The following is a 12,516-nucleotide window of genomic DNA, read 5'->3' on the forward strand; positions in this document are numbered from 1 at the left end:
CAATGTATTTAGTGGTGTTAATGAGCAAACATCTTAATCATGAGTGATTTCATTTGAAAACCCAACATTTTTATTTAGTCATGGGTAGTTGAGTTTTCAGATTAAAGAAACCTTCGGTTAGCAGGCCCAGCCGTCCCATGATTAGTGTGCTGAATGTCGTAAAAGTGAGGGACTCCTCATGATTTTAAAAAGATTTATTGGGCCTTGTAATTCTCTATTGACTTGTAACATACCAAAACAGATTTTTGTAATAAAGATTAATAAGTCCATATGATAGGACATCAGAGTGACAGAGATGTGTTTATATATGGTAGTTAAGTAGAATTGTGAAAGACAGACCAAGATTTTTTTTTCAAAAACCATGAGTCACCCATTATTACGACATTCTGCACACTAACCATGGGCATGCTAGTGGGCGAGTTAACCAAAGTTACTTTGAACCAGGACTTAACCAGTTAACTGCCGTACTCTGGACGAAAATACGTATTTTAAAAAATTGGTCAGAAAACTGGTCCTTCAATTATCGATCGATTCAGTTGACCCAAATCTTGGCAAAAGCTCTCAATCTGGGACTTCAAATTTTTAAACACAAGTTTTTCCAGATTACGGCAATTAACTTGTTAATCAAAGATGAAGTAACGTCGATGAATAATGGCGAATGAAAGCACCGACTACTGAATTATGCATCTGTAACAAAATGAGAGAGTGTCTGTCTAAGACAAGAATTGTTGAGAACACATCTGCTCTTTAACAGCTTTTGAAAGTCTCTGATAGTAAATGAGATTCGTTATATGATTATGAGACAGAGGTTAACGTAGACTGAGTGGACACAATTATTTGAAATTCGATTAAATACAAATGTAAATAAAAATACGTATCAATCTCATATTGTATCTTATATGTAATAGAGATATAAAAACATTTTGAATAGAAAAATAATCCATTGTGAACACATGCAGTCTATATCTTTACTCGAGATTTGAATATATTATGGTTACACACACACCAAAAAAAATCTAACGCGCCGCTATTTATTTATTTCTATTGTAAAATGTAATGAAGATATCTTTTTTCAAATTGTTATTATTATTATTAGAACTATCTATTCTTTATTAATAGAATTGCAAAATTTCACAAAAATTCGATTAATGTTTTTTTTAAATATAAAATCTTGTAACACCACCCAAATATTTCGATATCGAAAAGATAACGCAACTTATTGTGGCATTTGCGCGTTGTAATTTTTAAAAGAAGACACTTGTTGCTATGCTGATAATTACATAAAACTATTGCAAGAGCATCTTTTGTCAGACTGTGCACATCTTTATCCAGGAAGGAATTTCAATTTCAACAAGATGGTGCTACATCCCATACGAATAAAAGAACACAAGCTTTTGTTCGAAGTAAGAATATTTCACAAAGAAAGACAAAAGTCCGCCTCAACCAACCGGCTTGAATCCATGGATTACACAATTTGGAAATCTTTGACCGAGAAGGTTCATAGTCGACAAAGACCTGCATTCACAGATGAGATCTTGAGAGAAGGAATTTTTTTCTGCTGGGATGAGATACCATTGAGGAAATTCGGAAGTACATTTCAAGTTGGAAAAAGAAACTACTTTGGGTCATTAAAGAGGACGGCGGTTCTATTGATCACTTAAAGTGCTGACTTTGTAATCGGTGGACCAAAATAGGAATGTGAGTGTACTACATAGACGATTTCTTACATGATGAGGAGAATTATGATGAAAATAATGTTTATGGTGACATAATTCATGTTTGCTAAAAATGGCAACAAATGTTAAGATCGTCGCCATTTTACTCTCTACAATGTTGCGTCATTTTTATCTGATGTTATATTTCTGAACACGGTTTTGAAAAATCAATCACTATATCTTTTTCGTTTCTCAAGTCATATTCAGAAACTTTGCCAGTCTACGTAGATATAAGGATTCGTTTTGTATGTATTTTGAATTTGAAAAAAAATCCAATGAAGAGTCTTAGAGATACAGACCGATAAAAAGCGGCGCATTTTTTTTTCTTTTTGATGACCACCTGATATATATATATATATATATATTATATATATATATATATATATATATATATATATATATGTGTGTGTGTGTGTGTGTGTGTGTATACATCTCTCTCTCTCTCTCTCTCCTCCTCCTCCTCCTCCTCCTCCTTCTCGCTCTCACACACTTTCCAACCTTACTAACTTTGTTTCTCTCTCTATCTCTCTCTCTCTCTCTCTCTTTCTCTCTCTTGCTCTCTCTCTCTCTCTCTCTTGCTCTCTCTCTCTTTCTCTCCCTCTCTCCTTTTTCTTTCACTCCATTTATTTTCCTCTCTCTCTCTCTCTCTCTCTCTCTCTCTCTCTCTCTCTCTCTCTCTCCCCTCGACCTCTCTCACTTGCTTTAATGATCATTCTCTTCCATACTATTACATAAATGTAATGCATTTCTTTTTTGTCACCAGTCAAAACTGGTAGGTAATTGTAATTTTCACAAGACGTCTTTTTATCGGCATTGATAAATTGGTCAGCACTGGGGCTTACATAATTTGTGTTTTTAATGATAAAAATATCAATTATTATTAAAAAGTTGAAAAATAACAGAAAAAATGTAATCGTTGAAATAACGTATATCAAAAAACGGTAATTTACAAGCACAATGAAGTCATTTAAAATTGATAATGGCGTTTTCTAATATAAGCTTTTTCTTTATATAATATTTTCGATGCTATAATTTGATAACATATATCCCTTAGTAATATCATCCATTCTTTTTCAGACATCTATGATCACATTATATATGACCATTTGTTAACATAACGGTAAAAGATAAGGATGTATTCTATGCTATAAACTTAAGTTAATATCACTAGAATTATAATATCTCAACTTTTTACAATTCTCAAAATGGTACTCATTCTTATTAATAAGTATATTCATCTCACTAAAATTTTATACTTAAGACTGAATAACAAGAGTCAAATGGAATGGAAGTTCAATTAAATTAACAGCCTGGTTCAGCGGTACGGTGTTTGCTTCGTACCCGAAAGGTACCATTCGACCACCCGCCGCTGAGCTGTGTGGCCTTGAGCAAGTAACCTAGCTCAATTTGCGGCGCTGCACTGCGGCTGACACCTGGGTTAGTCCAGTCTTCCCTTGGAATAGATCTTAGAGAAAATGTTCCCTATTGGACGAATAAAGGGAATTTTATTTATTTATTTATTAAAGACAGATGATATGGACGTTTCGGATTTCCCCTTTGTCAACAAAATACAATAAATGGAACACTAAACACGAAACATTCGTATCATCTCCCGTCGTTAATAAAATTGAAGCTTTCATTTAATTTGGGAGTCCTGATTGCTAAGCTGGTAGAGCACTCGCTGCACACGCAAAGGGACCAAGATTGATTCCTGGCGAAGTCGATATTTTTTTACTGACCCTTCTGTCCACCTAGCAGTGATTGGGCAGCTCAGTCTGTTAGATCAGGCGGAAAGTACTTTGCAATAGACGCGTCCTGTCCAAAGGGTAGCAATATATTGCTATTGTCCGTTTCACGATACAGAAACTGTGATAAACTGCAGCTCCATGGGCCTGATGGTTATGAAAGACTACTTTTTTCTTCATTCAATTTGACTATTGCTATTTTTTTCAATCAACTGTCATGACTCGTGGAAATAAGACTTCAAAGGACACCTAGTTTTTAGACTTTGTAACCAGTTTAAAGTAATCTTTATCGATCGGATAGGTATATGTAGTGGACATGTTTATTGGCTAAAATCAAATAGTGTTTTGCCAGTGTACAATACTGTACGTCAAAGAATCGTTATCCAAGTGGATTGTTGGACCCAAATAATTTCAGAGTTTCTTGGGCACTGACTTCGATACATCAAGCATAACTCTTGACTTTAAAAATTATTTTAATAAAGAAAAAATTAAAACATATTTACATTGACTTGGGTCCAATGATGTAAATATGTTTTAATTTTTTCTTTATTAAAATTATTTTTAAAGTCAAGAGTTATGCTTGATGTATCGAAGTCAGTGCCCAAGAAACTCTGAAATACTTCATTTGTCTAAGTTTTTAAAATATATATAGCACTTCTCACTCTAACAAGGTTGGAAAAGTCATTACCTAGAGATGATCTACTGATTTGTAATATATTTAGACTACAAATGGAGCGTTTGAATTGTAAGCATCGTTAGCTTATAGCCCGATACTTTCATATAAGTTAAGAGCAAAATTACCCCAAAAATGTAAAAAGTGAGTTGTCGTTAGAAGAGCTAAAGGAAACAAATGTTTTCATTGGTTAAATTATTGAATCCTATTCACTATTCATTCTTTTGGTGATCGTTGTGACGTAATTGTATGGTTAGCCTCAGGCTACGATTGAATTATCAAATGGAATTATAAAAATCTAAAGTTATTTGTTAGAATTCAAAAGTAATTGCTGCTGCTTGTAGCTCGGAACATTTCTAAATGATGAAAGTGAATCTTATTCTAATTCATCTCATACACACAATTGATGCGGACGTTTCGGGTTGACCATTTATCAACAAATTGGATATGACAACTTAAGAGCAACACACGTTTTCATAATCAAATTTTCATTTTAAGTTTTTATGTCTAATTCTTCTTGCAATTGACTGATGAAGGTGAAACTCCAAACGTTCGCACTATTTGTCTTTATCGATCAAATTGTAGCCTACAATTATATTATCCGGTGAAAAGAAACATTTTAACTAGAATTAAACGACGCTGCCTACTCTTCTTCATAAAGTAAACTTTTGCATCAAAAACATTCAACATTGCCATAAGGGTGTCAAAAGAGTGAGCACAAGTTGATCCTGCTCTTACTCTTAACCTTTGCATGTTATTCAAACGACATATTATGGTAGAAGATCTCCGTCAGAGTCCTACAAGTGAAATTCATGCAAAATAGGGGATACATTTCAATTATATGTAATATAAAATGAAACATAAAAACATATGAAAAAAAAAATTAATAGAGAGATGACTTTAAGGATAAAAAGATCTACTCTTTTTATAATCGTGAATATTTATAAATAAATGCCATTATAGATCCATTATGCTCTTAGTTTTGTTAGTTTCTTTGAGTTACAATCAAGTGTAATCAGACCTTCTAAATGTAAATATTGATTTGATAGCTATTATAAAGTATAAGCTCATTTTTGAAGGATTTCTCCCAACTATCTTTTTGGCCAGAAAGAAAAGAGTAGACACAGCAAATAACATTTCGTCAGGTGAAAAAACAGATATGGCGGAGGTGTAGACCCGATGTGAAACAAGGGAAATAAGCGAGAACATGGATTGCAAAAGCAATAGAATAATAATAATAATAGATTTGTTCAGTCTCCAAATTTTAGCTCTTATAATTATAATTTGTGAACAGATCATATAATAAAAGAGTTAACAATACAGATTTCGTTTTGCGTGACGGATATTTTCTTTATGCACCATGTTTTTTAAAAATCTCACAATCTAGCTATTAAGTATTAAGTGAAGAAATCTTGTCATTTTTTACAAGGAGGGAAATAATTTACCTTTTCATCCTACTGCTAATATCCTAGTAAAACTGATGCTCTTTTGTAATATCTGTCAACATTGGAATTCATATCAATTTTCTTTGTCAGTGTCTCTTCACTTCGCCAGAATTGGGACATTGTTTTTTTTTCCACAAACAACGTATTTAAAACTGGTAGGTATATCTATAAGTTCACAAGATTCAACTCAAGAAATATATTCAATATTCGATGCTTATGAAAATCTATGTGTAGAAATGGTGATCTACGTTAAGCCCGAAACATTTAATGTTCTTGCAAAGTGTAAAACTGAAAATATTTAGAGGTAAATTATGAAAGGCAAAGCACGTTTTGGACTTCTACCTCTCTTCAGCAAACAACGATAACTAATGCAGATTCATCGGAACCCTGTATTGAACTATGCTTGTTTGTTATAAATTTGTTCTGGGAGTTTACTGGAGTTTGCAACATTCTTAAATGTGGGAATACGCAAGACGTAAGTAATAAAAAAACTCAGGTATAGATAGAACAAAATTGACGTCACTCAAGTCTTTGTTATTGTTTTCAGACAGCCATTTTTATGAGCAGTTCTCACAAAATAGTATTAATCAGACTATAAACGTTTAACGTTAATCATTGTTTTGTGTGCTGGTACGTTATACCCGGCTGACGAATAATATTCGAGTTTTCTAACTAAACGCAATTATCAATAGGACTTTATTCGTTGATTTGGGTTATCTTGTTTCATTGTCAGTGAATGAAACAATATTGAGAAAAAGAAAGAATTCAAACAAAACTATTTCCTCTAAGGACCAATTCAGAGGAAGCTCTGTTCTTCAAATAATATCTTATTTTTGTTATAAGGTTGAGAGAAGGTTAAGCTTTTGCTATTACGACTGCACAGTCAGCTGAAATTACTGGGTATTTTAACTCAGACAGTCAGTACTTGTCTTGATATTTTGTTGTAAGACTAAGAGAATGTAAAAAAAAATTTAAACTTTTCGTTTTCATCTTTTTTTTTTTTCATGTCTTCATTTTACAGTAATGCTAGGCTCTAAAACAAGATAATGTAAAATAGATAAATATATCATGAACGCAATCGTAAAGAGAATCAAGTCTGTTTCACCCCCTTGTCTCAATCATGTGGCTTCAGAATACTCAACTTCTTACGTAAAATATAAAACCTCTGGTCTCAAACTTTTCCATTTCAATTACGCTGGACCTCATGGTAAAGTGCAACAATTGGCATTTCATTCGATAATTATTTGAAGAAATCTAGGCATTTGATGGTCCCATTGATTGACTTTTATCTGTCCAGGAATCAGAAAGAAGAAAGTTGACTGAATAGCTTTTTGATTGTTTCAGACTTTAAAAACGCATCAGAAGTAAGTATCTGGTGATTACGAGTTCTCAATGTGTAAGGTTGTTATTTTATGTGCCACATTTCCTTTGATTGAAAAGTTTTTCTTTATACTTTATATTTTCAATTTTTAAACAAAATTGTAAACATTTTGTGCTTGCACTATAAAATTTAGACGTCTAATTATTGTTTGACGTCGTACAATGTAGAAAATAGATTGAGTCACCATAATTTGTATCTTAGTAAGATGCCACGGATGGCTCAAGAAAATTGACAACAAGCAATTGAAATGTTAAAGGCCGATGGAACTTCGAGACAAGTCGTGATAGAGATCTTCTATTGGCACCAATTAACGATTGCCGCCATCAGTGATTTCAAGAACTAAGAACGGCGAATGATTGCCCTATACCCGATCAAACTAGAGTTATCACCTCTCAACAAGATCGACATGTCGTGCTCCAGCATTTTTGCAACCGATTCAATCCTACAACTCGAACAGCTGGAAGAACAAAGGGATACCGTGGAATGGTCGATCTCCCCCCCCCCCCCAAAAAAAAACAACAACAAAAAAACAAAAAAAAACCCATCGGCAGCGCTTTGATTGCAGGGGCCATCACACGGCAACAAAGAATCAACAAATTGAATTGGACTTGACATTATATTATATCCACTGGACCAGTCGTGACAGGAGATTTGTCTTTTCTGACGAAAGCCGATTCAACATGTCTATTTCAGATCGGAGATGTCATGTATGAAGGCGCCATAGAGAAATATATTCACCAGCTTGTGCGGTTCAGCATAACCGTTATGGTTATGGTGCACGTCTGAGGTATGCTTCGTGTATTAGTAAGAAACGTCACGGCAGCTGATGAGATATTAGAACAGCTGGTCGTACCTTTTTTCAACACAATAATGCAACGCTCCATACTGCAATCGAAACAAGGACCATCTCGAGGGAGCAGACCTTTGATGTCCCGGAATGGCCTGCCAATCTCCTGATCTTAATCCTATTAAGCATGCATGGAATGAGCTGGGAAGAGTCGACAAACATTGCAGATCTTGAACAGGCATTCATTTATAAATCGAGTAATCCCTCAGGATTTTTTTCCAAAACCTCAACAGCAGCATGCCAAGCAATTATAAATGTAAATGGAAACCACACTTTGTATTAGAGTATTTACAAAAAATACCATTTTAAAAAAGACTTCTACAAAACAAATCATTTTTGTCACTAATAAACCATACCTTGATGGTCGCGCCAACCATTCAAGGGAAGCAAACATTTGGAATTCTGAAAATGCCCGACATTACAAAAAAATGGCCATAACAGTGTTGAAAATTGCTCAAAAAGCACAATAAACCAATGAGACGTGCACAAAATGACAAATAACGAGTTCAAAATAATGAACGATTTATTAACATTTGGGCACAGGGCCCATTATCTACATTTATAATCCGTTAGTGCATAAAATAAACCTTTTGCAGGTTTTCAATTAGTGCGTGAACCCTCTCCCCCTCCTCTTCTTTACATCGCTGAAACTAGTATTTTAAACCTATAGTAAAGTTGCAGATATATAAATGATTTATAAGTTATTCAGGACTCAGGTTGAATGCTATTTCATTATTATGCATTATATTGTACATCAGACACTTACATATCTGTCATGTCTAAAGATACGAACAAAAGTCTGCTTGTGCTAAATTGTGATTTAAGATTTTGATGTTGACATCATTTTCTTCAAATATAGTGCTCTTCTTCTGGAACAAATACAACATGGGTAAATTTGGTTAAAAAATGATACCAACATCATTGCGTATCTTCATGTGTTAAAGCAGTCTAGATTGTCTCAGACGGTTTTTATGTCAGCGTGGACACGATAAATACATGAACCGAGGAGAGTAAATTCTGTTTCTCTAACTTCAACATTGAAGTTTCCTTATTCTGATTCTAATCTTTTTCATTTTGACATAATACCAAATTAGTGTTACATTTTTGGTTGTAATTTGTTTCAAAGCAATGAAATATGTGACTTATATTTTGCCTTTTTCTTTGCAAATTTTTTTTTTCAATTTCGTAATAAATAGATAGCAACGAATACGTGTTTTATAATATATTTACAAGAAGACATGGGTAAGACAGACTTTCATCCTTCATCACAAGTAATCGCCAAAGGTGTTTGGTCTTGACTTGGTGGTCGGACTAACTGGCGTTGGTCGTTGAAAGTTGGAGGCGTGCCACATGTTGACTAATGGCAAGGGTTAGGTTACAGGTGGAGGCAAAATGAATAAGATGTCATTATAAATCAAGTAAACTATGGATATAGAATAAATATCATACACGCTGCCTACTCTTTGAGTGTATGAGGACATATCAAGAACTATTCAGTATTCGGTAATGTTAACTGTGCACTATGAAAAAAAACAACACTTATTTTTAATTTTGGTCAGAAAACTCTTCCTTAAAATATTGATCGATTGAAATTACCCTTATCTTGTCAAAAACTCTCAAACCTGGAACTTTATTAAAGTATATTGATAATTGGAAGTATTTGCAGATGCAGATCACTTTAATAAATCGATATTTGAAGGCCGAGTTTAGGTGCTAAAATTTAAAATACGTATTTTTCCACAGTATGGTGGTCGCTTTTTCCAACTGGCGGCTGGCGATTATGACCCATCGACGTGTACACATATTCAGGTCTGACATTAGACCCCACTTATGGGCCTAGTTTAACGTTGTAATGGATAATGTTTTGCGTAATTTTTTTTTTTTTTTTTTTTTTTGAGATTTCCATTACAACAATGGCCCCATTAGGAATTGGATTATCAGACCTGCAAATAAATGCACGTTGTTACCCATGATTGCTGCAAGTTAGAATGATCAAAACCGAACATTAAAAGAGAACGGTAAATTTCAAGGTACAAAATTTTCAAAACGAATGTGATTCGTTAGATTGTGTAAAAGTAGAGAAAAGCGCCACGTTTGACTGTCTTCTGAGACATCCCAATAAAATTCAACTTACGACAATGGAATGAATTGCTTTCCATCGCCGCTGAACAAGATTTAATAACCGGATTTTGAAAGCAGAACAAATGGAAATATTAACTGCTATCTCTTTAGATCATTCACGGTATTCATAACAAAATAATCCACTCAATCTTTATAATATGGATATAGAATGTGTTTTTTTTTTAATTTGTTTTTATTTTTTACTGACAGCTCATATCACCATCCAGCACCACTCACCACCTACACCATAAACACCTTCACTAGAACTATCACCACGGCCCCTCCTCGCTATCCTCTCCCTTCTTATTCTCCTCCTCCTCATCATCATCATCATCATCGTTATTATCATCAGTATCATCGTTAACATCATCAAAAACAAAATCATCTTTCATAACCAGGAAATTTCTATATTTTTATATTGTTTTGTTTCTTTGCTCAAGTAAACACTAGGCTAAAAGAAGCTGTAGACTGTTATGATATGAAAGAAAAAGGAATAATACAAATTTTGAAAAGAACAAATCGAACAAGGATTTCAACAACAATGACATCCTCATTTTTTGATGGTTTTTTAATTGGTTGTGGGAGGGTTTTGAGCCCAATAAACGCATTGTGTGGTATTTTATTCTTTTTGAAATCATTATTTTCATTTTTCTTTCATTCGAGCCTCTCTTCAAGCACTATCGATTTTTTCCAAAGGGCAAGATTATTAAACCCAAATTTGCTCACTTTTGTCAAGGATGTTTCCTATTGACATCAGACATAATTTTTTGGGGGGAATGAATTATCTATATTCCTTCACGCTTTGGTGACATAACAGCATCTAATGTTGCCATGCGGAAGGGCGTAATTTATTTTTCTTCATATCATTATCTTTGCTTGGTGTCTTTCAGTCAACACAGATCTGGAAAGTGTGTATGAACCAGTGATAGACAATACAAACAGAAAACCATTCCATAAAATCAGCCTTCCTCGACTGAAGATCAAGAGGTCTGAGGTTCGATCCTCAGTCGAGGAAGACTTATTTTTTTGGAATGTTTTTTTTTTCTTTCTTGTTTGTCTGTCCCTAATTTCTCAATTTGATACTTTCAATCCACAGCAACTTTCTCACCTTGGAATTTACACAGATAATAAGTTAGGCGTCCAAACCTAACCTCTATAATGTTTACGGAACTTGGACATGAAATTTATTGGATATAACACTGTAGTACAAAACATTGTTGTAGACATACAAATACAAACAGACAACAAACACACCAAAATCTTCTTATAATAATCAACCAATCGCATAGATTAAATCTAATGAAAGATGATTGACAAGGGGTAAACAGGAAATGATCATAAATTGAGAAAACATAAATGACACATTAAAGTACTGAACGATGCAAATAAAGTAAAATACAACTGGAATAGACAAAGGCATCATGCTAAACGTTACGATTTGCCTTGGCGATTTATGAATCTGTAAAAAATGAAAAGAAGGATTAAGAGAATTTAATGTGCAAGACACATGTGGACACATTGTGATATGGTTGCTATGAAAGTAGCCTCCGTTTACTCAGAGCCCGACACTGAGAAAAAAAACAAACCCCCCCCCCAAAAAAACAACAAAACGTTTGATGACGATCACCAACTGAAAGTCATTAGATAGCTGTTGTTAGTAGTGATGAAAGTAACGACCTGTTCCATTGACTGTAATCATTCTTTATTTTTGTGATCGTCGCCTTGTATTGTGACGTAATTTGTTGACCAGGGTCAGGCTATGGCGTTAACAAAGGTTATGTTGTGAGGTACCAAAGAACATGCATTACAACCTCTTGGTGCAAATCTAAGGTGATGACATCGCGATCCCTCGATTTCCGTCACTAGCAGAGATATGACTGGCATCGGACGGGTAATTATTCTTCTTCGTTCTTATTCGATTTTTTAATATTTTGACACGTGTAATCTTTTTATTCTATTGATTCGTGTTTTCAAACAACAATTCGATTCGTCCAAAGGGTACCAGGGAAATACTTAGGTACACAACAAGGAACTGAGGGATACACTGAAACAATAATTAGAGTTGATAGATATATTATTAAGTAGAAAAATAACAATAGAAGGATATTAAACATAAAAACGCTTTTGGATTGTAAGGATAAATTCTCTACTTTATTTACTGTGTATGTTAATATTGTCAAAAAAAAGACAGGTCGTTTTAGTATCGTACATTTCTACAAATCGGTTATTCGATTTTTATTTCTTTTTACTATTCATCTTTTCAAATTATATTTTATTGAAGTCAAATGGTAAAAGAAACTAGCGAGAGCCTATAACTAGAATTAATTCAATTGAATTGGAATTGTACATTATTTTGATTGCTTTAGATAGAGGCATATATATATATATATATATATATATATATATATATATATATATATATATATATATATATATATATTGAAATGGTGGTGATGACCAAGAAAAGAGCTAAGAAGAAATGCCTTTAAAATGATATTAAAGAAGTGTCAGTTTAATTTCAGCAGGTCCTACAACATTTTAGCAAAAGACACTCCGGCACACAACGATTCTGCAGTTCTCTGGAAAAAC

At 33.7% G+C, this 12,516-nt stretch overlaps 1 protein-coding gene across 7 annotated transcripts in view; it reads right to left on the bottom strand.

Moving 5' to 3' along the window:
* Nucleotides 1-8,139: 8,139 nt before the first annotated feature.
* LOC144968175 (serine/threonine-protein kinase D3-like) overlaps nt 8,140-12,516 on the bottom strand; it is a 186,242-nt gene continuing 181,865 nt past the window's right edge. For 4 of the 7 annotated variants that reach the window (XM_078906309.1, XM_078906284.1, XM_078906299.1 and 1 more), the window contains one exon: nt 10,574-11,386. In XM_078906309.1, coding sequence (XP_078762435.1) covers nt 11,379-11,386 — 8 coding nt within the window. In that variant the 3' untranslated portion in view covers nt 10,574-11,378. Of the gene's footprint in view, nt 9,164-10,573; nt 11,387-12,516 lie in introns of those variants that run through there. The other 3 variants (XM_078906268.1, XM_078906259.1, XM_078906248.1) reach the window with 2 other exon arrangements.

The sequence above is a fragment of the Berghia stephanieae genome, chromosome 1 (assembly GCF_034508935.2).
Source record: "Berghia stephanieae isolate SIO BIC M18660-M18661 chromosome 1, UCSD_Bste_1.3, whole genome shotgun sequence".
Taxonomy (NCBI): Eukaryota; Metazoa; Mollusca; class Gastropoda; order Nudibranchia; family Aeolidiidae; genus Berghia; species Berghia stephanieae.